The sequence below is a fragment of the Quercus lobata genome, chromosome 10 (assembly GCF_001633185.2).
Source record: "Quercus lobata isolate SW786 chromosome 10, ValleyOak3.0 Primary Assembly, whole genome shotgun sequence".
NCBI lineage: Eukaryota > Viridiplantae > Streptophyta > Magnoliopsida > Fagales > Fagaceae > Quercus > Quercus lobata.
Window position 1 is genome coordinate 53,921,411 of NC_044913.1, and position 27,078 is coordinate 53,948,488.

Consider the following 27,078-nt stretch of genomic DNA (forward strand, 5'->3'; position numbering starts at 1 on the left):
TTAAAATCTCACTCACTATTTTTACATGGCCTCGATCAGCTGCAATGTCAAGAGCCGTCATGCCCTTTGCGTCTTTCTTGTATGCCATAGATCTATCATTTTTCAGTAATATCTTTATTGTACTATAACCATTGAAGTACGCAGCACAGTGAAGCGGAGTCAAATGTTGGTTATATTTTTGAACACTTAGTGCTTTAGGTTCTATTTTTTTCTGAATTTCACCTGTCATTACTATTAGAATTTAAATATGTTAGACATATATAATCATTTTCTAAAAGACACAAAAGAAGACTTTTAAAAGATAGAAAAACATTCATGAGTTAGTTTATTGATTCTATCAAATAAAAATCCTCTGTCCCATTATGAGGGTTCAGTTTTATGCTCTAAGTACTGATTGCAGCCTATCCCTCATTCATTTTTTATTATTATATAAAGAAACTAAAGTTTAAGATTAAAAAAAAAAAAAAAATCAAACACACAACATATAATAGTTGGTGGAGCAAAAAATTGTAACTCTAAGAATATTACTGTGGGGGTATAAAACCGGGAAACCCATGTCAATATCTGTGCTGGGCCAAGGCTCGATCTAAGGAAGGTCTACCCTTTGGCCATGGGAAGGACCCTCCTTGGCCAAGGGAAGGACCCTCCTCGGCCATAAATGTAGCCAAGGGCAAAGGGAACAACTCGGTCTTGGTGATGATATTCCGGGTCATTTCGCTGAATAGGAACAGTACTAAAACGACAAAGAGTAAGGGAAAGGCTGCCATTACTGCAATTAAGTACTCTGCACCTGACAGAGTCATGCTATTCAGTTTTTACAACCACCCCCAACCACTTTGGGTATGGGCTGATGGGACAAGTACCAGCCCTATAAAACTGAACCTACACGTGGACGTTGGGGGGAGGGAGAAAGCTAGTATAAAAGAGGAAGAAGCAGTCCAGAAAGGAGGTGGGGGACAAGATCCAAGAACCGGACCCACCCAGGCCGTGCCGAGGAGAAAGTCTCCTTGGATAAGCTCCGTTCACCTCTGTGCAATCATCATGAATATCATGACTAACGACTGTCTGTTCGCCAAGGCCTAGCCTTCTAGCTTACTCTCTACAAATTCATTGTATTGGGCCCGCTGGTCCAAGATCCCACACACCGTGTGATATTGGGCTGAAAAATGAGACCCTACAATTGGCGCCGTCTGTGGGAAGGCTTGTGCGTTGGCGCAGGCGGCGGTTAGTCGTGGTAGAATCAAGCCCCTGTCAACAAGGATCCCTCGAGAGAAATAATTTTGGCAGTGGTGCAAGCTATGTGAAAGCCTCTCTATCATTTCCAGCAGCACGCGGTCGTTGCCCTAACTCAGCTCCCACTCAGGGCTACACTTCGAAGTGCCAGTGGCACAGGTAGTTCTAGGGCTTCTAACATCAAGTCTATGCCCCACACATTTGCCAAGGGGCTGATCCTCTCGGGTCTAGTAGTCTGATTCACCGAATTCCCATAAGTGTTGGACAGAACCAAGGTCTTGCATGGTCCTTGAACTCAAACCTATGGGGAAACTAGTTACTAGAAAATATAAGTGTTGGACAGAACCAAGGTTTTGTATGGTCCTCAGATTCAAACCTATAGGGAAGCCAACTACTTCAAGAAAATATAAGTGTTGGACAGAACTAAGGTCTTGCATGGTCCTTGGACTCAAACCTATGGGAAAACCAACTACTTCAAGAAGAAAGTGCTAGACAGAACCAAGGTCTTGCATGATCCTCGGATTCAAACTTATGGGGAAACTAGTCACTAGGAAATATAAGTGTTGGACAGAACCAATGTCTTGTATGGTCCTCAGACTCAAACTTATGGGGAAACCAACTATTTCAAGAAGAAAGTGCTAGATAGAACCAAGGTCTTACATGGTCATCGGACTCAAATCTATGGGGAATCTAGTCACTAGAAAATATAAGTGTTGGACAGAACCAAGATCTTGCATGGTCCTCGAACTCAAACCTATGGGAAAATCAGCTACTTCAAGAAAATATAAGTGTTGGATAGAACCAAGGTCTTGCATGGTCCTCGAATTCAAACCTATGGGGAAACCAACTACTTCAAGAAGAAAGTGCTAGACAAAACTAAAGTATTGCATGGTCATCAGACTTAAACCTATGAGGAAACTAGTCACTAGAAAATATAAGTGTTGGACAGAACCAAGGTCTTGCATGGTCCTCGGACTTAAACCTATGGGGAAACCAACTACTTCAAGAAGAAAGTGCTAGACAGAACCAAGGTCTTGCATGGTCCTCAAACTCAAATCTATGGGGAAACTAGTCACTAGAAAATATAAGTGTTGGACAGAACCAAGGTCTTGCATGGTCTTCGAACTCAAACCTACGAGGAAACCAACTACTTCAAGAAAATATAAGTGTTGGACAGAACTAAGGTCTTGCATGGTCCTCAGACTCAAACCTATGGGGAAACCAACTACTTCAAGAAGAAAGTGTTGGACAGAACCAAGGTCTTGCATGGTCCTCGGAGTCAAACCTATGGGGAAACCAACTACTTCAAGAAGAAAGTCCTAGATAGAACCAAAGTCTTGCATGGTCCTCGGACTCAAACCTATGAGGAAACTAGTCACTAGAAAATATAAGTGTTGGACAGAATTAAGATCTTGCATGGTCCTCGGACTCAAACCTATAGAGAAACCAACTACTTCAAGAAGAAAGTGTTGGATAGAACCAAAGTCTTGCATGGTTCTCGTACTCAAACATATGGGGAAACCAACTACTTCAAGAAGAAAGTGCTAGACAGAACTAAGGTCTTGCATGATCCTCGGACTCAAACCTATGGGGAAACTAGTCACTAGAAAATATAAGTATTGGACAGAACCAAGGTCTTGCATGGTCCTCGGACTCAGACCTATGGGGAAACCAACTACTTCAAGAAGAAATTATTTCACTCTAGTCTCTCCTTAAATTATTTCACTCTAATTTAAATTTTAAAGAAATACAAGTAATAATTAATTATATTAATTTAAATTAATTAGATCTCAAATTTTTTGGTTGGGATGAAACAATCTGATACAAAATAAAATAAAATAATTTTTTAATAAATTCTCAAATAAATTTTTTTATTTGTTAATATTGATAAAATAAATATATATCATACATAATATATTTTATCAAATTTTCCTTGTATGTTGCACATACCCGCGGTCAAGACAGAAAACACTTTATGGCGTTACTCTTTAGTACTAAACCATGCATACTGGAATGTCGAAAAAATAAATAGGCATTAGCGCATTACCATGATCGTTCCAAATCACTGCAGCATGCAACGTGGTTCCACCATGTGGGCCATCATGAGTTAATGATGTGCAGTTGGCTAAAATGTGAGACACCACTTGCTTATAATTTCTCTCCACAGCTATGTACAGTGGAGTCTCACCAGCACAATTAGCAGAATATGAAATATCTGTGCCATTTTTAACCAACAGTTTCACCGCCTCAAGATGATTATTACGTACAGCCTCATGCATGGCCGTCTCATTTTCTTCATTCGTCATCTTCAGCATCTTCTTGACCGCTTTATTATTGACCCCACTTTCGAGGTCTGGTTGGGGAGCACCTTCACTTTGGAGTACTTGTTGGCGCCCTTTTGCATGTTCAATTAAAACTTCCATGATGGCCGCATGCCCATACCTTGCCGCGATATGCAAGGGAGTTTCATCTTTGACATTAGCTTGCCATAGCAGTGGTGAACACATTCTGAGAATTTCTTTGACAAAGGCGGTTGATGATTCTGATTCTTTACTTAGGCTTGTGAAGTAAATATGAAGGACTGTGTTTCTAGTTGAGGTTAGTAGTTGGTTAAGAGGCTTTGTAATATCTTTGAAGACCTCGATTTTGCCTTCTGCTGCAGCCTTGTAATATACAGGTTCCATGCCAATGTTGTCCTTCGTTTGCGAAGGCTCACCAACTGCTTGATCAGCTTCAAACAAATCGGAGGAATCCATTCTGAATCAGTGGATCCAATCTCTCTCTCTCTCTCTAAACAATGCCACTTTACCTCGTTTTGATAGTTTTGAGAGAGAGTAAAGATAGAGGCAACTACCGCGTCAAAACCAGAGGTACTTTATAAAAAGTAAGGAGACAATTTTATCATGTCACGTTCAAAGTCGATCAATGTTACTGTTGGCTCTAGCTTCAATAATGCCAGGGAACACTTACGTCCAACGCTTGACACTCACATGGTGCTCTGCTCGCAATAATGCCAGGGAACACTTATGTCCAACGCCTGACACTCACATGGTGCTCTGCTCGTGTTATATTTTGGTGTTATTTTAATGGTTTTGTTCACGGGTGCTAAATGGCTTTTGTTCACGGGTGCTAAATAGCACCCGTTAAGATTGAATTTTTTATTAATAAAGTAGAGTTGCTTTATTTTTTGAAAACAAATAGAGTTGCTTTTTGAGAGTAGAAACAAGTAGACGTGGCAAAACGGGCGGGTCGGGTCGGGTTCGGGTCGGGTCAATCGGGTTTGCGGGTTAAACGGGTCACGGGTCAAAACGGGTCATTTTTAAAACGGGTCAATCGGGTTGCGGGTCAAACGGGTCGCGGGTTGAGTCGGGTCGTGAGTCGGGTCGAGTTGACCCGTATTTTTCAAACAATTTTTTTTTGGAAATAGATGCAATCTGTCAATTGTTTATGAGTTCCTTAATTGTAATTAGATTCTCACTAGTGATATTGTTACCAATTACCACTAAACACTTGAATTGATACCCAAATTTGGTGCAACTCCTGTTCCAACTTTCTAGAAACTAATCTTGGTATAATCTTCAATCTATTTAAAGTAGGAAGAGAAAATAAAGGTGGCAAGTAAAAAATAACAAACTATAATGGAGTACATAACATATTAAGTAAAAAAGAATAAGTAAATATTTTATAAAAATTACACCTCAATCTAAATCTACTCAACATTGGTAAACGTGGCAAAACGTGCGGGTCGGGTTCGGGTTCGGGTTCGGGTCGGGTTAATCGGGTCGCGGGTCAATCGGGTCGCGGGTCAAAACGGGTCACGGGTCAAAACGGGTCATTTTTAAACGGGTCAATCGGGTTACGGGTCAAACGGGTTGCAGGTCAAACGGGTCGGGTCAAAACGGGTCTGACCCGTTTTGCCATGTCTAGAAACAAGCACTGGTAATGTAGCACTTAAAAGTATCAGTAACGCATAAAAAAATTGTCCATTTTACAACAGGACCGAAATACCCTTTTAAATTCTTTCATATGCCTTTCCTTACTAACATTTTCTCAGTTTGTACTTTTTTGAGTTTTTTCTTTTTCTAGATTTACAAAAACCACCGCCTAAGTACCCAAATTTCAAGCCCAAGCCAAATTGTCAAGCTTTTTAAATTCCAAATTGAACCCAATCACCAAAGCAACCCAGATACAACCAAAAACATACGAAGGAAAAGTAGAACCAAAGGCAGAGAGAGAAAGAGGAAAGCGACAGCTATAGAGGTGGTGTTAGTAGCGCCGATGAGCACAGCTGACAGAAACGGTGGTGGAGATCAAGGCTTTGGCCTTAGCTGATACGAGAGAGAATCCAAGACAGTGGCAGAGCCACTTGAGGACCCCCCAAAATTTTTGAAAAAATTTATAATTTTTAAAAAAATGTATCTTAAATAATTTGAAGATTTTTAAATAATTTTGTCATTTTGGCCCCCCCATCCCTGATAATATACCTATATAAAGTCTAAAAATAAATACAATTTTCATTTCAATAAAATATAATCCACAAATACATGTCAACAAATTACAATAATTACACATTTAGCATCTTTAAAATGAATACAGATATTTTAACAATTACCTCAACAAATTAGGCCAAAAAAACAATTACCTAAACAAATAAAAGAGAAAAAAAAAATTCTAATTTTCATCCAATGCATCTAGGGCTTACTTGTACATGGCAAAAAAAATTGAAAAGTTTGAAACTTTGTCTCCCGCACATAGGGGTGTCCACGGGTCGGGCCGGGTCGGTTTTGGGCCCAAACCGTACTCGACCCGGCTGAATCGGTTTTTTATATTTGGGACCCGTATTCGACCGAATATCGGGTCGGATCCGACATTTCGGGTAATCGGGTTGTCCGGGTCGGAGTCATCGGTTTCACGGGTCTGGGCCTCAGATTGGGCCGGACTTTTTGCCATTGTTAAAATTACAGAAAATTTACTTTTTTGGGCCTTTTTACTTAATTAATTTTGAAATTTTGAAATAGAACTTCCAGCATAACAAAACTAGACCTATTGGGCCATCAATTAGGACAAATCAAAAAGGCCCAAAACAAAACTAGACCTATTGGGCCATCAGTCAGGAAAAATCAAAAAGGCCCAAATAAGGCTTATTCATTTTATCACCTGTGATCAACACAACACACCAACAAGTCTCTGTTATTTTTTAGTCACTTGTGATCTGAAACAAGAAGCACCTATCAATCCCAATACATAATCTTTCCCACATTAAGAACAAAAAATAAACACAATCAACTAATCTGTAATCTGTAAAACACCACAAAAGGCACCTAGGCAGTAAACTGCTCAACACCCATAAAACCTGCAAACCACAACAAATAATATTTACAATTTTCCAGCAATAAAATAAATCACAACAGAATACTATACTGCAATATTCCAACAGATATACATACTTAGTAACATAAAGGCAGTCACTGCAAGTTTTTGGGGCAGTAACCCATAAGGCAGAAAGCTTGCTAGTTATACAATGTTCCAAGCTATATAATTAATTACAACAATCAAATACCATAGGTATTTCCAAAAAATAGCTTTTCCAAAGCATTGAATGACTACTCTAAAGTTTATAAGTCTATAACTAATAGAAAAGAAAACCTATGAACTAAGATTTCTTTTCTATAAGTATTGACAGTTGAGTATTGTTACAAGTTAGAAAAGCAATATGTCCAAAAAAGCTTCCAAAATATTCCCAAAATGCTGCCTTCTTTACAAAATAATTTACCATCCTCCTACAATAGACAAAAAAATATTCAACAAACAATACATTAGTACCAACCAACTAGTAAGGAAACCAAGTTTATAATAGTAAGGGGCTATAAAGGCAGAATCATACCAAGTCAGTGATTAATCATCAATGCTAATCAAGGGTCGTTTGCCTGAAGTGGAACCCTTGCTTGAGCTGGTATTTGCTGTTGGTTGTTGATTTAAAACTAGAAAAGAATAGGAAATAAACACAATAAACACAAATAGATTAAATTTTGCTTGAATACATGAGACATTCAATAAAATTAATACACTAAGTTTCATAATTTAAGCATATTACCTAAGTCAAGTAACTCCTCCTCCAATGCCTCAACATCATCCCTTGACTGGCGATGAGAAATTGGAACTGTGACTTGAAGCCAATTTTGTGAACATACAAGGTTTTGAACCATGAGAGGAGATAGTGCACTTCGAAATGGATCAACAATTCGACCTCCAGTGCTAAATGCTGACTCAGATGCAACAGTGGAAACTGGCACAGCCAGCACATCCTTAACTACTTTAGACAACACTTGGTACCTATTACAATTGTCCCTCCACCACTCCAATATCTCAAAATTTGCATCCTTTCTACCATCACAGTTTTCAGCCAAAATACCTCTCAAGCTCATTACTACAACCTACAGATTGCTCAACTTACAAAAAACATTCATATCGCGAGTGAACCATCACATATGGATCACTAGCATCAGTTTCTAATTCTGTCCTCTCACTCCCACTTTGATCTTGTACATTTGGTGAATGAATAGAAGTGTAAAAATTATACAACTTAAACAAAAGGTCTTTCACCTTATCAACCATCACTTCTGCAACTGCATTCCCATAAATTTCAGAAAATGAAAACTTCAAAAACCTCAATTGTTTTCGTGGATCAAAGACCACAGCCACATACAAAAGAGGATTAATTTTCTCCCCTTCCCCCCAATACTTCTCAAACTTAGTTTGCATGTTTGTGGCTGTGCTTTTCAAGAGAGTGTTTTGGGATTTAACTAAATTGGAAATACTCTCCTGAATAACAAAGATCTCATCATAGAAGGCATTTGAAGTAACATACAATGAACCAGAAAATTTCTTTGTTGCATTATAAAACAGCCTTAAGAAAGTCACAAATGCCCTACAATTTTGGAAATCAGTCATACATGGAGATCCCAAACCACCACTATCTTCCTTGGTCCTAAAGTACGACGAATAACCATCATCTTCAAAATCCATTCGGAGGAACACTTTCTCAAATTTTTCAGCAGTTTCTAACATGATATAGGTCAAGTTCCACCTAGTAGGTACATCTAGACTGAGAAGACTCTTGGACTCCATACCTAACCTCTCCATAAAACTCCTAAAAGTTTGACTTCTATTGGGTGAGGACTTCACATACCTCACAGCTTCACGCACCTTAGCAACAGATGCATCTATCTCTTTTAAACCCTCCCCCACAATGAGATTTAGGATATGGGCACAACACCTCATGTGCATGTACTAATTTCCTAAAACTGCCCCATTCCAATCTTTAGTCACCCTTTGCAAAAATTTAATTGTTGTTAAATTTGAACTAGCATTATCCACCGTCAAGGTGAATATCCCATCAATACCCCACTCACGCAATGACATCTCAATCTTTCTACCTATAGTCTCCCCCTTGTGGTCTTCAACTTGACAAAAATTTAGAATTCTCTTATGCAATTTCCAAGCATCATCAATAAAGTGACAAGTCAGACACATATAATTTAAATTTTGAATAGAAGTCCATGTGTCCGTAGTGAGACACACCCTACAACCCTTCAAGGATTTCCTTAGCTTCTCTCTCTCACTATTATAAATGCCAATCACATCCCTAGCCACAGTTTGACGAGATGGGATATCCTTTAATCTAAGCTTAGGTTGTAAGGTACTTACAAATTTCTTAAACCCATACCCCTCGACATACCTAAAAGGCAACTCATCAATTATAACCATTTCGGCCAATGCCTTTCTAGAAGCCTCAACAGAAAAGGATGTTGACACAAGGTGGAATCCGTCTTCTCCATCCTTTTTGGGTACAAAAGCTAATGTTTTCTGCCCTCTAACTACATCTTCTCTATTAGGGTTCTTAGGACATATTGGCACATGAGCTAACAAATTACTAGTACCACAACTCTTACTATCAGCATTATAAGATTTTTGACAATAATTACAGATAGCCTTAGTTTTACTAGTATCACCCTCACCTATCTTTACTTTTTCAAAGTGACCCCAAACAACAGACTTTTTCCTACCACTACAACCACCACTAACAGGAGCTGTCATACTCACTTGGCATGGTGGAACTGGGGGCAACTCAGAAGCAGCAGCTGCTTCAGCTTGGGTAGCAGCAGAATCTTCAACTTGGGTGGGAATAGCACCATCATTTTCTGTAGCAGCTGGTGTTTGGACAGAGGGTTCATTAGTGTTGGTTTCCATGACCTAAAAAAACAAAGATACATATTAGCAAACTAGAGTAACAAGTATAATTAATAGCTTTAATAATAATAATAATAAATAATAACCACACACACCAAAAACGAAAACCAGTATCCTGGAACCACACATTTTAATAAACATAATCAAAAGAGATTATTAGAAAGCAAGATCACATATCTCTTCTTAGCAAGATCACAGATAACTCAATGAAGTAAATTAATTAGGGACATGCAAGATCACAGATCTCTTCTTAGCAGTGACAAATTGCATGATCATACTAATCACATCATAACAATCTTCTCATACAAAGCAAGGTAAATAATCTAAAACTTTAAAAACAAAGCAAGGTAAACTAAAATTTCCATAAGATGCTATAACCAAAATGTTAAATAAACCTTGTCTAATTTGGGCAGTACTGAACATACAAAGCTACAAACTAATAAAAGCAAAATCAAAAGCATCTGCAAGCCACATTAATGCAACTCTCATGAATTAAATTCAAAAGTTTCCCTTTCAACATTCTATTAAGAGAAAACGTTCTGTCCGGAGCTGGCAGAAAAGAGGCTATTTACGCCACCAATCAGGAGCTGCCATGTCATATATACAATGAGACCTCAATACACTCTATCACATAGGATTGTAGCTCAAATAAAACCAAAAATCACCAAACAGAACAGAACGTGTTCAGAAGCCTTCTCCTCTGACCAACGGAGCTGCCAACGCCTCCTCTCCTCTGCCCAAACAGAGCTGCCACCGCCTCCTCTCCTCTGACCAACGGAGCTCCTCCTCGCCACTGGAGCTGCCGCGGCATCGTTCTGAGCCATCGCCCACGCGCCCAAATACTGCGGTTTGTTCCGATTAACCCTTTATTGTTTGATTAGTTATCTCCCCAATATTTAGGTTTCGAAATTTTTATGGGTTTGGTTTTTTGGACGTTAATCACTTGCTTTGGTTTGATTTCGAAATTTGATTTGTCTATTATGAGAATCTTGTTTTCTTGTTCCAGCTAATTTTGTTTGGGTTTCAAACCATGATTTTTTTTAGGATGAAACTTTTTGGGGTTTTTCTTTGTATTTTTTTGGATTTCAATCTGTTCATACTGGTATAGGTTTTGGATTTTGCTTCTTCTTCTTTTTTCTTTTTTCTTTTTTTTTTTATACGCATAGTGAATGGATTTTTTAGTTTTATTATTTTCTTTTTCGTTTTATTTTCTGGGTAATGGAGTGGAGTTGTGGTTATTATTATTAAGGGAAGTGACACCAAAGTCTGCTATACAATGGAGATTTCATCTTTACATAACCTATGAAATGTTGACAAGATGCAATCCGTGCCAAATTGCTAGATTAAGCAATACCACCGATATTGTTCTCAATATATGTGATTTTAGTAGCCAATAATGATTTCAGTTCCCTGTTGAATGAATGTATGTAAACTTTGTAAGCTAACTCCTTGTACTAAAAACAATACTTCAAATACCAACATGAAATGTTCAATAGTTGTACCCAATGAGCTCTAGATGCAGAAAGAGGGTTTGGACTTTGAATTCCTTGTGGAATCAATTTTAAAACTTATGAAAAGTATTGCTTTGCACCAAATAAGCACAAAAACTAGAAATGCACGTTATAGTCATAATGTAATTGGTAACTGGGTGCTGTAGAATTGTACCTTTTAATTGCTCCATAACCATGACTGCCCATTACCAAAATTGATGCATGGTGTTTATCTATAGCCTTACACAAAACATTCCGGGGATCTCCTTGACTCACTTCAATTGATACATCATCAATCTGCACAGAAATTTTAATTCATTAATTCTATAAGCTATAACAATAATTCTTACCATAATGCAAAAATTCATTCTAGAAGGTCTGGCCGGCCTATAGGTTCCAATTCTCCAATAATACTATGTCAATTATTTAGTATCTAGAAAGATCATTTTGAGTGTAATTATGCAGGCCTTGCATACAATTAGTGCCATTTACAAAGGTTAGCAGCAACATGACACTCACTCAACCATGTAAGTCATAGCCGGCTCAATAACATTGATCTTTTATTTTTATTTCTTTTTGTTAAGCAGGTACTATAATTCTAATTACATAAATCTTACACACTAATGTATTATTAATCACAAAAAAATTAATTCAAAAAATTAATTATTTATATTATTAAAGTGATACTAATCATATTAATTGTCAGTGACTAGTTTTTTATTTTATTTTATTTTATAATATTTTTAGTAGCTTTCGCATTTCCTTATTTATTTATTATGCACACGTAATTGTCCCCAAATCAAGAAAAGGGAAAGATTTGAATCAATGAGTTCTACTTTATAAGATGTGATCCTAATCAATTGTACTATATATGTGATTGTTACCGATTTACTGTTGCAGATGTCCTTAGCCTTCTGAAAGGTATTAGCGGCTGACTTCCTCAAATCTGAGTCCAAAACCTTTACTTTGGTCCTTCATTTTTACTGTGGTTGTTGAATTCTCCACCGTGAACCTAGGCCTTTGGGACACAACTGGTATTATTTATTTGATAGATATTATCATATTCTTAGTTTCAAATATAATTTTATATTACTTGTAATTTCAATTTTTTCCTACTTGTAATGTCAATTTGCTCTCTATATGTACCAGAGTACAATTAAAGATGTAGTTGGATCTGTTGTATGTAGTGCTTATTGAGTTGTTGAGTAGGGTGTTCAAATGTACCCTGCCTTTGTTGTGCTTATGTGGAATTAATTTGAAATTCTAAAAATTCAAATTGCAACCAGTTTTGTATTAAGTTGTTGGATTTACTCTTGTATCCTAAAACAAGTTTGTAATTAAACAAGTTTGCCAAATTGGGCAAATTTGGTATTGTAATAGCACAATATTTGAATTTATTCTCAATCGTTTCTTATGAATTTTTCTTCTCTTTTTTTTTTTATAGGTTATTTTGAAATTTAAAATTACTTGAATTGAAAATATGAGTGCAAGCAACGAAGAACCTGAAACAATCTCACTTTATGATATGGTGGATGATGAGTCAGAAATAAATGAAGATCAAAATGATGTAGACTTGTCGTTAAATGATTCAAATCAACCTTTTGCATGCAATAGACATTTGGAACCATGTCTCAATATGGTATTTGATAAGCTTGAGGATGCTAAAGCATGTTATAATGCATATGCAAGGCGAAAGGGGTTTGACATACGAGTAAATCATACTCGAAAGACAAAAAATGATAGAATATTGGTTGGTATTGAATATGTTTGTTCAAAGGAAGGGTTTCGTTGTAGACGTGATGAAGACATAGAAAGAATAGGTCCAGAGCGTGCAGAAACAAGAGTGGGATGCAAAGCAATGATAGGTTTAAAGAAAATTGAAGATACATGGGTTGTGTGTAAGTTTGTGGAGGATCATAATCATGAGCTTCTTACTCCTAAGAGTACAAGCATGCTTCGTGGGCATAGAGTGATAACAAATGCCCAAAGGAATCTTATAGATACACTCAATGAGACAGGTATACCTCCAAGCAAGATAATGTCTGTGTTAAGTAAAGAATCTGGTGGTGATTATAATGTTGGATGTATTCTGGTTGATATTCAAAATTATTTGGGTAATAAAAGAAAAAGTTGCTTCAAGATGGAGATGCCCAGGGAATGTATAAATATTTTATTGAGCAACAATGTAAAAATCCAGGTTTTGTTTATGCAGTTGAAGTTGATGAAAATGGGTGCATGGGTAATTGCTTTTGGGCAGATGCTAGGTCAAGAATTACATACCAATATTTTGGAGGTGTTGTTACTTTTGATGCTACATACCAAACAAATACTTATAAGATGCCTTTTGTTCCTTTCACAGGAGTTAACCACCATCATTAATTTGTGATGTTTGGATGTGCTTTGCTTGTGAATGAAACAACTGAATCTTATACATGGTTGTTGAAGACTTGGCTTAATGCAATGCTTGGAAATCCTCCTTCTACAATTATCATAGATGATGACAAGGCTATGGCTAAGGCAATTGCAAATGTATTACCTGATGCAACTCATAGATTGTGTATGTGGCATATTTTACAGAAAGTTCCAGATCAGTTGTCTCATATATATAATAAATATCCATATTTTCAGGGAGAATTTCACCACTGCATCCATGATACACTCACCATTGAAGAGTTTGAGTTAGGATGGAGTAAGATTATGGAGAACTATGGATTGGGGGATAACGATTGGTTGGGAAATCTCTATATGCGGCGTGAAAAATGGGTTCCCGCTTACTTATGAAGGAAATTTTGTGTTGGGATGTCTACAACTCAAAGGAGTGAAAGCATGACTAAATTTTTTATAGATTATGTTCGTTCAAGTACAACGATAAGTGACTTTGTGTATCAATATGAGCAAGCTTTGAATGCACGTTATCTTAAAGAGAAAGAACAGGATATAAAGACAAAAAATTCAGTACCAATTTTGAAAACATGTTATAAGATGGAAGTAGAGGCGGCAAAAGTTTATACAAGAAAGATGTTTATGAAATTTCAAGAAGAGTTATTTTGTAGTAAAAAATACAAGGCATTCAAATATTGTGAAGAAGGAGTGAAGAAGATATATAAGGTGGTAGCTCACGGGAAAGAAAGTCCATTTTATGAAGTGTCACTGGATACTGTTGAGACAAAAGCTATTTGTACATGCCATATGTTTGAGTTTGTTGGAATTATTTGTAGGCATATTCTTGCTGTTTTTGTGAAGAAATCTCTTGTGCACTTTTTTCCATCACATTATATTTTAGAGAGATGGACAATAAATGCCAAGAAGCGCATTGTACATGAAATATCTGGAGATGTCGTACAGGTTGAGCCACAAATTTCTTCTACCTTGATGAGAAATAGTTTGATGCTTCAATTTTTGGAAGTTGCAGAGGCAGCATCACAGTCAGAGAATAAATACAAGCATCTTGGACAAACTTTACAAAAGGTTCATGAGGAGCTTCTAGGCATGCAAGATGTTTGTGATGTTGATGATTCAGGAAGTCTTGATAATACTACATTAAACAATCAAGTATTATCAAATCTTCCAATTGCTTTGCGAGACCCTCCACATGTTCCTTCAAAGGGAAGGCCTAAAGCTTTGAGACAAAAGCATCCAAGAGAAAAACAATTGACGAAGAAGAGAAAGTGTAGCATTTGCAAAGAAACAGGTCATATGAGAAGCAATTGTCCGTCACATAAGCATTATGGGTAATTATATAAAATTATTGATTTTTGTATTAATTTATTATTTAAATTTTTAGTTTATAAAATTTATTCTTGTAGGGAAGTTGTAAATACAAGCTTGACACCACACTGGGAGTTAATGCATCAACAAAGTCAAACTGAGGTTATTTAATTATAATATATTGAATTTCACAATAATACATATCTTTAATGATATTTTCCAAAATGAACTTTTAATTTTTTGAATTAGGAATCTTCGATAGCAAGGTTGAACCCATCAGTCATAGCAAATACATTGCACTCCACAAGTTTTGTACAAGTATATGATGTATTTGATTTTTTTTACTTAGTATAAATTGTTCTGTAATGGATGATTTTGTTATTTATTCTAAATTGTATTTGTCATTCATCTTTAGGATTCTTTGCCAGCTGCAATGTATCCTTCTACATCATCATCATCTACTATGCATATACATCCTAACCAGTCATCATTAACGATATGACCACTTATTGTTTAATTAGAATATATTGAATTTTTTTTTTTAAAAACTGTGCTCATTCTAATTTTTTATTTTTTGGTATTTGGTTGTACTTTCTTTTATGTAGGATCTATTACAACAATTCCAAGAAAGCTGATGTTCAAACAAGTTTTGTGATCAAGATAATGCATTGGGAAGCAAATATTTTTTGCTATACAATATTTTAATTGTGGTGGATAGAACCATCTTCTTGTAGTTTGAATTGAGACAAGTTTTATTTTAAGATGTATCTTCAGTCATATGATTCTTTTTTTGTATTTTGAATCATGACATGTTTTATTTCAAATGAATTTGTAATCTTATGATTATCTTTTTGTATTCTGAATCATGACAGGTTTTATTTTAGGTGAATGTATTGTCAATTAGAAACTTATATTGCAAATTGTGACAGGTTTTATTTCAGATGCATTTGTAATCTTATGATTCTCTTTTTGTATACCTCCAAGCAAGATAGGTTTTATTTCAGATGAATGTATTGTCAGTTAGAAACTTAAAAAAGAAAAAATTGTGACAGGTTTTATTTCAGATGTATTTGTAACCTTATGATTCTCTTTTTGTATTTTGAATCATGACAGGTTTTATTTTAGATGAATGTATTGTCAATTAGAAACTTGAAAACCAATTTGAAAATTTTAAAACTATTCATTTGAATACTAAGTGATACTAATGCAAAAAAAAATTATGTTTTGCTAATTAACACTATGAACAAGAAAATTTTGATCTTTATATTCCACAATTTTTTGCTATATTTTTTCCCTCACCTGATCCCTAAATGTGTGTAATAGAATTTAAACTTTGTAAAGGGTCTATTGTATGATATTCGGATTATGTGAATGCTCAGAAGTGTCTCCACTCAAATAAGTTTTCTAATGGGTTTGTAAGCAAACCATCTCCTAAATACAACTAATCAAGATTCTACAAATAAAAAATTGGGGAATTTTGTGAATTTCATTATATGGAGAGAAAAATTTGACCCCCCCCCCCCAAAATATGGTTTTTTATTTATAAGGAATGAAGAGTTATAATAATAATAATAATAAAAAACACATTTGAAAGGTGACTTATACCTTCATTGCCAAAGAAAATACACATTTGAAATGTCACTTATGCTGAAATAAACACTCTAAAATGTTGCCAATGCTCTCTTGTCATTCTACAAAATTTTCTAGTAAACATGTTTTTTTTTTCTTTTTTTTGCAATTGTTTCTTGAGTGAACGGCCCTTCTTACTCGAGTAAATTCTTCAATAATAGAAAAAAAAAAAAATTCAACGAGGTCTTTACAGAAAGTTTGCTTGTCCTTTGCTGGAGCGAAACTTAAGTCGCTTGAACAAAACTAAAATTTGCTAGAGAAAATTTAAATCTTGATCAAATGAGATTTGGAAATTTTCAATTTAATTTTACATTAAAATATTCTCTATTCTTCTAATTACAACTATGTATAATTTCAATATGGTAAAGGGTAGCAAATATCTATCCAAGATAGATTATATTATTATACAACTCTTTCATGTGATTACATAATTAGCATGCATTTGACAATAAACAGAAGAAAAATACAAACTACATCACACTAAATTTATCATGGTCCATCCTAACAGATTTGATTACAAGGGAAGAAGTATATTGTTCATAATCAATGACAATGCTTATTATGCGTCCTATCATCAGTCCTTTCTAGCAACACCAATAACTGCTCCAACTTTCCTATTGCAAATCAGCATAAAGAAATAACACAAGTTAATAAACAAAAGTGGGTCTAGAAATGGACTTACATCTAATTACGAACATCAAGTTTAGATTGAATTAAAACTCAAATTCAAATTGACTCAGCCAGAACCACTTTTTCTTAATTAAAGTGACATACATATGAAATCAACCAATGGTTAATTCAAGATAATATAGGATACTAAGGATATGGTATGCAGATTTTGGAAAATTTGATCGAAAAGAAAGTTAAACAGAGCAAATACATCAATTTGGATATGATAAATTTTTGGTAACTGTTTAAAATATTTGTCCACCAAAATTTCGAGAAAAAAAAATATACATACTTAATACACATACACAGAAGATTTTATTAGAATTTTGCCCCCTGGCCCTAACATAAATCTGCCAATGCAGATGCCATTGTTTTAGTGACAAAGCACAGGGGTTGTCATTGTAATTTACCCTTTAAACCTGCGCAAATGCTGATTAATTGATTCATTCAAAAAAATTAACTAGTATGATGGGTGTGACGTATTGGAGTTCTGATGGTAATTCTTGCCAACTTCAAATGGTTGGGGTAACACCACAGCAGCATCAATTGTGATTGTCACTTACTCAATAAACACTACATAAAACAGATCTATAGCACCCAGTTACCAATTACATTATGACTATAACGTGCATTTCTAGTTTTTGTGCTTATTTGGTGCAAAGCAATACTTTTCATAAGTTTTAAAATTGATTCCACAAGGAATTCAAAGTCCAAACCCTCTTTCTGCATCTAGAGCTCATTGGGTACAACTATTGAACATTTCATGTTGGTATTTGAAGTATTGTTTTTAGTACAAGGAGTTAGCTTACAAAGTTTACATACATTCATTCAACAGGGAACTGAAATCATTATTGGCTACTAAAATCACATATATTGAGAACAATATCGGTGGTATTGCTTAATCTAGCAATTTGGCACGGATTGCATCTTGTCAACATTTCATAGGTTATGTAAAGATGAAATCTCCATTGTATAGCAGACTTTGGTGTCACTTCCCTTAATAATAATAACCACAACTCCACTCCATTACCCAGAAAATAAAACGAAAAAGAAAATAATAAAACTAAAAAAATCCATTCACTATGCGTATAAAAAAAGAAAAAAAAAGAAAAAAGAAGAAGAAGCAAAATCCAAAACCTATACCAGTATGAACAGATTGAAATCCAAAAAAATACAAAGAAAAACCCCAAAAAGTTTCATCCTAAAAAAAATCATGGTTTGAAACCCAAACAAAATTAGCTGGAACAAGAAAACAAGATTCTCATAATAGACAAATCAGATTTCGAAATCAAACCAAAGCAAGTGATTAATGTCCAAAAAACCAAACCCATAAAAATTTCGAAACCTAAATATTGGGGAGATAACTAATCAAACAATAAAGGGTTAATCGGAACAAACTGCAGTATTTGGGTGCGTGGGCGACGGCTCAGAACGACGTCGCGGCGGCTCCAGCGGCGAGGAGGAGCTCCGTTGGTCAGAGGAGAGGAGGCGGTGGCAGCTCTGTTTGGGCAGAGGAGAGGAGGCGTTGGCAACTCCGTTGGTCAGAGGAGAAGGCTTCTGAACACGTTCTGTTCTGTTTGGTGATTTTTGGTTTTATTTGAGCTACAATCCTATGTGATAGAGTGTACTGAGGTCTCATTGTATATATGACATGGCAGCTCCTGATTGGTGGCGTAAATAGCCTCTTTTCTGCCAGCTCCGGACTGAACGTTTTCTCTTCTATTAATCACATCATAACAATCTTCTCATACAAAGCAAGATAAATGTTCTACAACTTTAAAAACAACTCACATGAATTACATTCAATAGTTTCCCTTTCAACATTCTATTTATCATTTAAATTACTCTGCCCTTTTGTAAAAAGAAATATCAAACCACCACAATCAACTAATCACATCATAACAATCTTCTCATACAAAGCAAGGTAAATGTTCTAAAACTTTAAAAACAACTCTCATGAATTACATACAATAGTTTCCCTTTCAACATTCTATTTATCATTTAAATTACTCTGCCCCTTTTGTAAAAAGAAATATCAAACAACCACCACAATCACTACATTCTTTTTTTTTTTTTTACTAAATACAAAGGAAAGCAGAAACCATACCTTGAAGAAAACCGTGGGTGCATGGGTTTCAAACTCGAGGGCAGATAATGATACTTGGATTTAGCTTTCAATCCTGAATAAAATTAAAACAGGATCAAAATTGATTAAAGAAAAGAACAAAGAACAGAAGTAAAATAGTTAGGATCTCTAAATTTTAAATACAAAGGAAAGCAAAAACTACCTTGAAGAAAACCGTGGGTGTATGGGTTTCAAACTTCAGAGCAGATAATGATACTTGGAGACTGGAGTCAGCTTTTAATCCTGTATAAAACTAAAACAAGATCAAAATTGATTTAAGAAAAGAACAAAGAACAAAAGTAAAATAGTTAGGGTTTCTAAGTTATTTTTAGTTAGGGTTTCATAGTATGAACAAAGAACAAAAGTAAAATAGTTAGGGTTTCTAAGTTATTTTTAGTTAGGGTTTCATAGTATGAATCTGATTTTAACATTTGATTATTTGATTATTTGATTTTAACATAGGGTTTCATAGGATTATTTGATTTTAACATTTGAAAATGAGAAAAAAAGAAAGATGAGAAACAAAGAAAAGGGAAGACTGAAAAGGGAACTGGGTAACGGCAGTGAAAATGAGAAACAAAGAAAAGGGAAGAGTGAAAAGGGAAGAGTGAAGAGTGAAAATGAAATCAACGAGACTAACCTTACTGACTCCGTGGAGACTAACCTTACTGACTCCGTGAAGAGTACACGGGGTGGGGACTCCGGCGGTAGCTATGGAGAGAGGAGTGGACAGCGGCGGTAGCGCTAGGTGTTGGAGGCGGAGAGGGGACTGGGTAACGGCATTGGAGGCGGCTAGGGTTTGTTCTTTAGAATTTGGATTTGGAGAAGCAGTAGTTTGGATTTGGGGAAATGGTTTAGACTTTATAGAGTGTGAGATTGTGAGAGTTTGAGAGAGTTTGAGAGAGCAGGTAAAGAACTGAGAGTGTGAGACTGAAGAAGTGAAGACTGAAGAGGTGAGGAAGAGTGAAAAGGGAAGGAGAAGGCGTGAATGGGAAGCCATGTCCATGACCTGACCTCTGGCTCTGAAGTGAAAACTGAAGAAGAGTGAAGACTGAAGAGTAGTGGCTAAGCTTGAATCCGTTTGAGTCTTTGAGATATTAGATCTTTCCCTTTTATTTCTCACCGTTAGATTAGCTCTCCATCTTGTATTCTAACCGTTGATTAAAAATGGGTTATTATGCCACTATGGTGACCGGTCATTTCATGCCCAGTTGAGTCAGTTTTACTCTTATCAACACCCTTCATTTTAAATTTTAATTTGAGATCAACGGCTAATATTTATTTTGGGAACGTGTGAGGGAAATCTGTGGCTGCATTGTTGATTTGCTGGGATGGGCTGTCTGGCCACATGTCAAATCTACCTTTTTTTTTTTTTATTATAAATAATTCGGTCGGTTCGGATTTTCCGGGTGAAATATTTTGAAACCTGGGTCCGATCCGAACTATTCGGATTTTTTAAATGCCAATCCGTGACCGACCGTGGAGTGGATTCGGAGCCGCCCGTGGACCTTTGGTTCGGGCGGTTTCGGGCGGGCGGGTCGGTTGATGCGGGTCCTTGGACACCCCTACCCGCACACACCACCACACAGTTCCAGCAGTCTTGCAATTGCAGAACAGAAAAAATCTTTCTTACAAACTTACATAGGTGACTCGCTCTCTCTATCTCCGTTGAGGACTTGGGCTTTGCATTCTTCTTCTTTTTCTTCTTTCAGTTCTTTCTCTTTGCCTTCAGCCTCCTTCCGTCCTTCTCGCCACTGCACTGCCTTTGCCCTCTTCTTCTTTCTTTTTTTAATCTTTTCAGATTTTACTTCTTTGCTTTTCATCCCTTTGTTTAAAAGTAAAAGTTTTGTCTCTTTCTTTAAAGGTAAAGGTTCTGCAATTTCCAGAATTGCAATAGTGTAATGTATGTGCTATGTGTTCAATTTTTCTTGGGTAAACGTACTATGTGTTGAATTTAGACCATAAAAAGTGAATAATTTTGTCCCTTTCTCGTTATAATTGTCAGTAAGCTATTGCTATGGGCCCCTCAATTTGTGACTCAATTTTGTGAAGCTTCTGTGCTTGTGCTTGTGCTTGACAGCTTGTGCTTGTGTTGTGTCACTGTGTGCTCAGGTATTTGTATTTTCTTTGTTTAGTTTAGTTTTTTTTTTTTTTTCATTGCTTTCTTTTTTAAATTTCTTATAATATATTATTTATTATTATAATAATCAATATATTATAGACAATATATATTCATGTATTTAGTTATGAAAATTGTTAAAACAAGACTGCACAACAAAATGGAGGACGAGTTTCTCTAAGATAACTTAGTTGTCTACATTGAAAAGGAAATTGCTAAGAACTTCACTACTGACTCAATACTTGATGACTTTAGATCTCTTAAAGAGCGTAAGTTACAGTTTTGAACAAAGATGTTTAGCTTTTATGTTATTGTATGTTTTGCGACTTTGCCCATTTTATAGTTGATTAAAGATATTAAATCATTTTTTTAATTTTGTCTCATGATTGTTTAATTTTAATTAAATATACTTTGGTTTATACATATTCAGTTATGAAGTATTGTATATTACTGTAGTTGCACGATTTTCCTGGCCCAAATTCTATTGATCAGGCCTTGGCCCAAGGCGCAACCCACAATAAATATTTGTAGAGGATGGGTCAAAGAACTTAGCTTCAGTGAGCCTATTCGGTCTGGTGCATGGACAATATTGCTCAGAAAAATAAAATTACTAGAATGGATCTCTTAATGTCTGATTCTATTTCTTTAGTTCCGAATACAGTTTCTCCGTCCCTTTCTTTGAGGGACTCCACTACATTATATAGTTCCCCTCCTCTCATCTCAACCTTACACTTGTTGATCATCTAGGCATCTACTTGAGCACCTGTCCCATCAGACGCCCTCATCACTCCCTTTGTAAGTTGCAGAGGCCAATGTGGTACTGTTCAGGGGTCTTTTCCTCATTAATGCGGCCAAGAGGGTGATTGGGGCGCAATTAATGTGGTGGTGGCAGCCTTCCAGGAGATATTTTGGATTTTATTCATTTTATATGTTAGGGGGATGAACTGAAATGGCTGGGAAGAGTTCCTCGTCTGGGCTTCGTAGTGTCCGAGGAGGAGTTACTCCTCGGACAAGTTTCCTTGGCGTTTATCGGGACTGAGTAATGCTTCATATGTGGTTTCTCTTTGGGCAGGACGCTCCTCGGACGGGCCTGAATTTGGAATAGCCCATTATTTCTGGGCCGGGCCCCACAATAGCCCCTAAAAACTCCGGTTTTTATCTCCTTCCGAGGAGAAAAGCGGGGTTTTTATGTTTGGGAGAGGATGGAAATAAGGAGAGCGTGTGGCGCGCGTGCGGATCGCTACTTTTGACGCGCTACAATTTACGAGGCGCGGCCATTAACTTCTGGAGGCGTTATGTTCCCCTCATCCAACGGTGTGGCGTAGATCGAACGGCCATCGTTTTATTCTCGTATTTTTAGGCAGGAGTGATCTTTTCTCTCTCCTCTTGGCTATATAAGACGTCAGAGGGGTTCAGTTCCTTCTTTTTATCTGCATTTCATAAACCTCAGAGGCTTCCAGAGAACTCCATCGAATCCCAGAGATATTCGAATACTTGCGTCCGTTACGCCACCGTAGCCGTTTTTCGTGAAGCGTTTCCTCCAGGAGAGGTTTCCAGGCGTCCCATTGAGCGTTTTGTGAAGGTACCAGTAAATTTCGTTCATCTTGCCGTTTCAATTCCCTCCTCGGACTCTACCTTTCTCCTCGGTCTTTACTTTCATTCCCCCAATTCAGCCCAGATGGGTAGATTCGAAAAATTAGTGAAAACTCCGGCCGCTATGGAGGCCTTTAGGGCAAAATACCACATTCCCCCGGGGGTGGGGCTGCAGTACTGTCCTCTTGAAGGAGTATTGATAGAGAGAGGTGAGAGGGAAGTTGTTATCCCCATGATTGCTTTCATAGAGGGGGGGATGACACTTCCCATGCGTAGGATTACAAGGGAATACCTGTCCAATCATAGGTTGACGCCGTATCAGTGTGCCCCGAACATGTTCAAGATACTAGGCTGTGTAGATGTCTTAGACGAGCGGATGAATCTAGGCCTTACTTGGCACGATGTGGCTTATCTGTACGAGTGTCACCGCCTCGGGGATGATGGGTATTATCTTAAATCCCGGAACGAGGACGTTAGGTTGATCTCTTGTCTCCCAATATCCAATAAGACCGTGAAGAATGACTTCCTTATTGCTTCAGGGGAGTGGTTCGATGGTATTCATTGTCCAACTCGGGCAGGAAACCCAGGTGCGGCGTCTTTAGGGCCAGTCCTTTTTGGGAAAGGATTTAGTATTGAGAGGTTATTTTCCTCGCTTTCTTTGTAATTGGAAAATTTCATGAACTAACCCCACTTTTCTTGGTTGTTTGCAGGTAAAGTTCACGTCGCTCCTCGGATAAACTTTGTGAACGTGCCAGCGTTGAACTACCTTCTTAGGTCGGAGATTTACGTTACCGAGGACGGACAGTTGCGTGCGGCCCATCTGGTTCTGGGTTATCAACCTCTGAGCAGCTCTTTCCAGGCTATCGGTCACGCTATAAGTGCTGGCAGTCCGAGGTTGGCTAGGATCGACGTGTCCAAGGACGGGTTTCTAGCTCAACACGATTTGCCACCAGTTGTGTTGCCTGGTGTTAGAGATCCCTATTTAGCAGAGCAGCTACCTCCGCCAAACGTGCCTGGTGTTGCTGTTCCGGTTGAAGAGGAAGCTGAATCATCTCGTCTTTCCCTTGAGGAAGAGATAGACGAGTTTTATTTTGAGGAGGAAGTTCAGCAAACCCCCTTGGTGGAACTTTCAGATCCTGAAGGAGAGCGGGACCGACATTCCGTAGTTGGTGTACCCTCAATCGTTATCTGCTCGGATGATACTTCGGACGAAGAGACACAGCCCATGGCAGGAAAGGGAAAATCTCTAAAGGAGCTGATGGCCTCCCGAGGGAAAGGTCAGTGATCGAAGGGTCAGTCATCGAAGGGACCACCTCCATCACAAGTCAAAACCCTTCCTCCTGTGGTCCCTCAGGGCACTTCGGAACCTGGCCTTAAGGTTAATCCGGACCTGAAGAAGAAGAGGCCGGCTGACACCCCTGAGGAGGGTGAGGTGGTTGCTCAGCCGACCAAGCAGCAAAAGACCGCTCGGGCACCAATGAGCAGAAGGGGCAACTCCTCGGAGAGTCGGGACGAGGAGAACCTTGCGGAGGTACGCGCTACCCCGCGTGTATGGAGCCCCAAGTTGGAGCTGGATGGGGTTGCCATCCCTTACAATGCTTCGGTCCGAGAGTACAACCGAGGCCGGGCAGGGTTCGTGGCCGAGGCCTTAGAGCAACCCCTACTCCTTCCTCGGGACATGGAGGCTTATAGGCGGTTCTTTCAGCCCGAGGTCTTCCTATCCCTTAAAAGGGATCTCGCGATGGTAAGTAATCCTTCTACTGTTTTATTAATTTATTTGACCTTGTTAGAATTTTTTTTTTTTTAAAGCACTCTTGTTTCGTTCGTAGATTACTCAGCAGGTATTTGTGGCTGAGGAATTCTGCCGAGGTAACCGTAATCGGGCTGAGGCTGAGACCTAGGCTCGGACGGAGATGGAGAAAACCTTGGGGTCCCTCAAGCACGATCACCTTAAACTTACGGACGAGTTCAAGGAGTCAGAGAACCGGCGCAAAAGTGCAGAGGCTGGTTTGAAGAGTGCCGAGACCCAGGTGGAGGACCAGAGCAAAGAGCTGTACTCGACACAGATTAACCTCGCCACCGAGAGGCAGGCAGTGCAGGATCTCAAGACCGCTCTGCAAAAAGTCGAGGATGAGCTGCGGCGGGTCAAAGAGGAGGCCCAGCTGATCCGAGAGGCTACAGAGGCTGAGAAGAATGCTGCTCGCCAGCTCGGGGCCGAAGAGACAGAGGCCAGGCTATCCGAGGAGATCCCCGAGGTATGTCGGGACTACTGCAGCATCTCATGGGCTCGTGCCCTTGATGCTGCAGGAGTTCCTGCCGATTCAGCGCTGAGACTGCCCGAGAGCATTTTCTATCCGGAGGAGATCCGAGAGAATTCTGACGCCGTCCAAGTGGCCTCCGAGCAGGATCTGGTGGTGCCTGATGCCGCCCCTGTTCCTGATATGGCGAAGGATCCTGCCGCGGACTCTACCATCGAGGTTCCTCCTCCTCAGCCCGAGCAAAAAGAAGATCCTCCTACTAAGGCTTAGTTTTTAGGTTTACAATTTTTTTGTACTTTACCTTTTTTATTAATGAGAGTAGTCCTGTTTTTGCGTTCTTTGTAAGGACCTCTCCTTGTGTTTTTCTCGGAATATTAATATAGAATGTTTGCTTTGCTTTCTATGGATGTGTGCTAGTACCGTTTCCTTTTTTTTTTTTTTTTTTTTAAACGCTTGCAACGATATGGATGAGTGTAAACGCTCAAGATAAAAAGGGTTGTTGGGCAGCGAATTTGAATGAGGGTTGCACTGGTGCTAGACCGTGCGCACGCCTTAGAACGATTTCCCTTGAGTAACAATCTCCTGATCTGTCATAAGTAATAATTTCCCTTAAGTCTGTGGCCCGAGGATCCATACAGGACTTAGGTTCTGTTTAAAACTTATGAACAGTTGCCTTAAGTAATAATTTCCCCTAAGTCTGTGGTCCGAGGAGCCATGCAGGACTTAGGTTCTGTTTAAAACTTATAAAAATTGTCATGAGTATTAATTTCCCCTAAGTCTGTGGTCCGAGGAGCCATGCAGGACTTAGGTTCTGTTTAACACTATGAATGGTTGCCTTAAGTAATAATTTCCCCTAAGTTTGTGGTCCGAGGAGCCATGCAGGACTCAGGTTCTGTTTAAAACTTATAAAAATTGTCATGAGTATTAATTTCCCCTAAGTCTGTGGTCCGAAGAGCCATGCAGGACTTAGGTTCTGTTTAAGACTATGAATGGTTGCCTTAAGTAATAATTTCCCCTAAGTCTGTGGTCCGAGGAGCCATGCAGGACTTAGGTTCTGTTTAAAACTTATAAAAATTGCCATGAGTATTAATTTCCCCTAAGTATGTGGTCCGAAGAGCCATGCAGGACTTAGGTTCTGTTTAAGACTATGAATGGTTGCCTTAAGTAATAATTTCCCCCAAGTCTGTGGTCCGAGGAGCCATGCAGGACTTAGGTTCTATTTAAAACTTATAAAAATTGTCATGAGTATTAATTTCCCCTAAGTCTGTGGTCCAAGGAGCCATGCAGGACTTAGGTTCTGTTTAAAACTATGAATGGTTGCCTTAAGTAATAATTTCCCCTAATTCTGTGGTCCGAGGAGCCATGCAGGACTCAGGTTCTGTTTAAAACTTATAAAAATTGTCATGAGTATTAATTTCCCCTAAGTCTGTGGTCCGAAGAGCCATGCAGGACTTAGGTTCTGTTTAAGACTATGAATGGTTGCCTTAAGTAATAATTTCCCCCAAGTCTGTGGTCTGAGGAGCCATGCAGGACTTAGGTTCTGTTTAAAACTTATAAAAATTGTCATTAGTATTAATTTCCCCTAAGTCTGTGGTCCGAGGAGCCATGCAGGACTTAGGTTCTGTTTAAGACTATGAATGGTTGCCTTAAGTAATAATTTCCCCCAAGTCTGTGGTCCGAGGATCCATGCAGGACTTAGGTTCTGTTTAAAACTTATAAAAATTGTCATGAGTATTAATTTCCCCTAAGTCTGTGGTCCGAGGAGCCATGCAGGACTTAGGTTCTGTTTAAGACTATGATCAGTTGTAAATAAACCAGTAGGCACAAGATAGTTACGAAACAAAACGTGGGCTAAGCCATTTTCATTAATAATAATATCTTCTGAGGTTATTTACATTCCATGGTCGAGGTACAGTTTTTTCATCCAAATCTTCTAGATAGTAGGCGCCTATCCCGGCTACGGACGTTATACGGTACGGTCCTTCCCAATTGGGCCCCAACATG

The 27,078-nt window shown here is 38.0% G+C and overlaps 5 protein-coding genes across 5 annotated transcripts; 2 read left to right on the top strand and 3 right to left on the bottom strand.

Moving 5' to 3' along the window:
* Positions 1–3,227: 3,227 nt before the first annotated feature.
* On the bottom strand, positions 3,228–3,989 carry LOC115964968 (ankyrin-1-like). The gene has a single exon (XM_031084185.1). The coding sequence runs from the start codon at positions 3,987–3,989 to the stop codon at positions 3,228–3,230; it is 762 nt and encodes a 253-aa protein (XP_030940045.1).
* A 3,318-nt stretch (positions 3,990–7,307) lies between these two features.
* Positions 7,308–8,520, bottom strand: LOC115964969 (zinc finger BED domain-containing protein RICESLEEPER 1-like). The gene is made up of 2 exons (XM_031084186.1): positions 7,714–8,520; positions 7,308–7,667 (listed from the first exon to the last, which is right to left on the bottom strand). The coding sequence occupies exons 1-2, from the start codon at positions 8,518–8,520 to the stop codon at positions 7,308–7,310; spliced, it is 1,167 nt and encodes a 388-aa protein (XP_030940046.1).
* A 3-nt stretch (positions 8,521–8,523) lies between these two features.
* LOC115964970 (zinc finger BED domain-containing protein RICESLEEPER 1-like) lies at positions 8,524–10,307 on the bottom strand. Its single transcript, XM_031084187.1, has 2 exons — positions 10,149–10,307; positions 8,524–9,486 (listed from the first exon to the last, which is right to left on the bottom strand). Exons 1-2 carry the CDS (start codon positions 10,305–10,307, stop codon positions 8,524–8,526), a joined length of 1,122 nt encoding a protein of 373 aa, XP_030940047.1.
* Positions 10,308–12,453: 2,146 nt separating this feature from the next.
* Positions 12,454–13,754, top strand: LOC115964971 (protein FAR1-RELATED SEQUENCE 5-like). Its single transcript, XM_031084188.1, has 4 exons — positions 12,454–13,087; positions 13,171–13,334; positions 13,419–13,502; positions 13,602–13,754. Exons 1-4 carry the CDS (start codon positions 12,454–12,456, stop codon positions 13,752–13,754), a joined length of 1,035 nt encoding a protein of 344 aa, XP_030940048.1.
* Positions 13,755–13,799: 45 nt separating this feature from the next.
* On the top strand, positions 13,800–14,708 carry LOC115964972 (protein FAR1-RELATED SEQUENCE 5-like). The gene has a single exon (XM_031084189.1). It carries the CDS (start codon positions 13,800–13,802, stop codon positions 14,706–14,708), a length of 909 nt encoding a protein of 302 aa, XP_030940049.1.
* The last annotated feature ends 12,370 nt before the right edge of the window (positions 14,709–27,078 follow it).

Bases quoted from the DNA above. Each gene is read 5' to 3' on its own strand.
- LOC115964968 (XM_031084185.1), bottom strand. From the start codon at position 3,989: ATGGATTCCTCCGATTTGTTTGAAGCTGATCAAGCAGTTGGTGAGCCT.
- LOC115964969 (XM_031084186.1), bottom strand. From the start codon at position 8,520: ATGCACATGAGGTGTTGTGCCCATATCCTAAATCTCATTGTGGGGGAG. The intron at 7,668-7,713 runs GTTCACTCGCGA...AGCAATCTGTAG, and splicing joins CTAGTGATCCATATGTGATG to GTTGTAGTAATGAGCTTGAG.
- LOC115964970 (XM_031084187.1), bottom strand. From the start codon at position 10,307: ATGGCTCAGAACGATGCCGCGGCAGCTCCAGTGGCGAGGAGGAGCTCC. The intron at 9,487-10,148 runs GTGATTTTTGGT...TTGTTTTTTTAG, and splicing joins AACACGTTCTGTTCTGTTTG to GTCATGGAAACCAACACTAA.
- LOC115964972 (XM_031084189.1), top strand. From the start codon at position 13,800: ATGACTAAATTTTTTATAGATTATGTTCGTTCAAGTACAACGATAAGT.
- LOC115964971 (XM_031084188.1), top strand. From the start codon at position 12,454: ATGAGTGCAAGCAACGAAGAACCTGAAACAATCTCACTTTATGATATG. The intron at 13,088-13,170 runs GTAATAAAAGAA...GTAAAAATCCAG, and splicing joins TGATATTCAAAATTATTTGG to GTTTTGTTTATGCAGTTGAA. The intron at 13,335-13,418 runs GTTAACCACCAT...TGGTTGTTGAAG, and splicing joins CTTTTGTTCCTTTCACAGGA to ACTTGGCTTAATGCAATGCT.